The sequence below is a fragment of the Arachis ipaensis genome, chromosome B07, assembly GCF_000816755.2.
Source record: "Arachis ipaensis cultivar K30076 chromosome B07, Araip1.1, whole genome shotgun sequence".
Taxonomy (NCBI): Eukaryota; Viridiplantae; Streptophyta; class Magnoliopsida; order Fabales; family Fabaceae; genus Arachis; species Arachis ipaensis.
In genome coordinates, this window is record NC_029791.2 from 13,788,841 (window position 1) to 13,789,664 (window position 824).

At 33.1% G+C, this 824-nt stretch overlaps 1 protein-coding gene across 1 annotated transcript in view; it reads right to left on the reverse strand.

The window, feature by feature from the left end:
* The window catches only part of LOC107610130 (DELLA protein GAI), a 1,916-nt gene continuing 1,510 nt past the window's right edge, over positions 419-824 (reverse strand). Inside the window, exon 1 of the mRNA XM_021107344.1 lies at positions 419-824. This exon is cut by the window's right edge and continues 1,510 nt beyond it. Coding sequence (XP_020963003.1) covers positions 726-824 — 99 coding nt within the window. The 3' untranslated portion in view covers positions 419-725.

Below are 824 nucleotides of genomic sequence, written 5' to 3' on the forward strand. Positions count from 1 at the left end.
TTTCATAAAGATCTGAAAAATTATATATCACCAAATAAATTAAAGATGGAGAGACTTTTTCCATTGAGAACGGAAATGGGATCCAGAGAAGAGAAGTTCCAGAGGCTATTGATGAGTAAGAAGTAGGGACTAGGGAGTTATCTTAGTCCACATTTCCTTTCACTGATGCGGATCTCTATTATTAACCTATTTTTAAGGTGAAAACTCAAATGCAATTGATTTTATGTGAATTTAATGTCTAAAAATTTATTAGATAAAAATTTAATTAAATCAGTTAAATTATTTAACTGCTCTTATTTATTAACTTCACGTGAAGTCAACTGTAAATGAATTTTCACCTGTTTTTAAAGTATTTCTTAACTAAATACTTTTTTTAAAGTTAGTTATTAAGTGAAACTACATGTATAAATTGTCTACGAAAATCCAACTTCAGGACTTCAAGTCTTCAGCATATATAGATAGTATTAATCTAAAACTATCCACTTTAAGAAAACAAACAGAATACAACATATACAAACCAAAGCGAAAATTCTGCAAATAAAAAATCTGATTAAACAAGCTACTTTATTTAATTAATTTATTTAGACTCTTCCTTCTTTATTACTGAAGTTACTCTAGTTATAACTCAGCTCATTCTAACGTTCACCTACAGTTAAGATTATGTTACAATTTAAGTCACCGATTCCGAGAAACCAGCGAGTCAGTCAACTCGTTAGTTCGTTCACTCAATGGCGGCGGGCGCCGCCGGCGACTCTCCACGCGGATGTAGCAATGAGTGGCCTCATTTGCCAACCGAGCAACAGACACCCGTCGTTCTCCTCCAC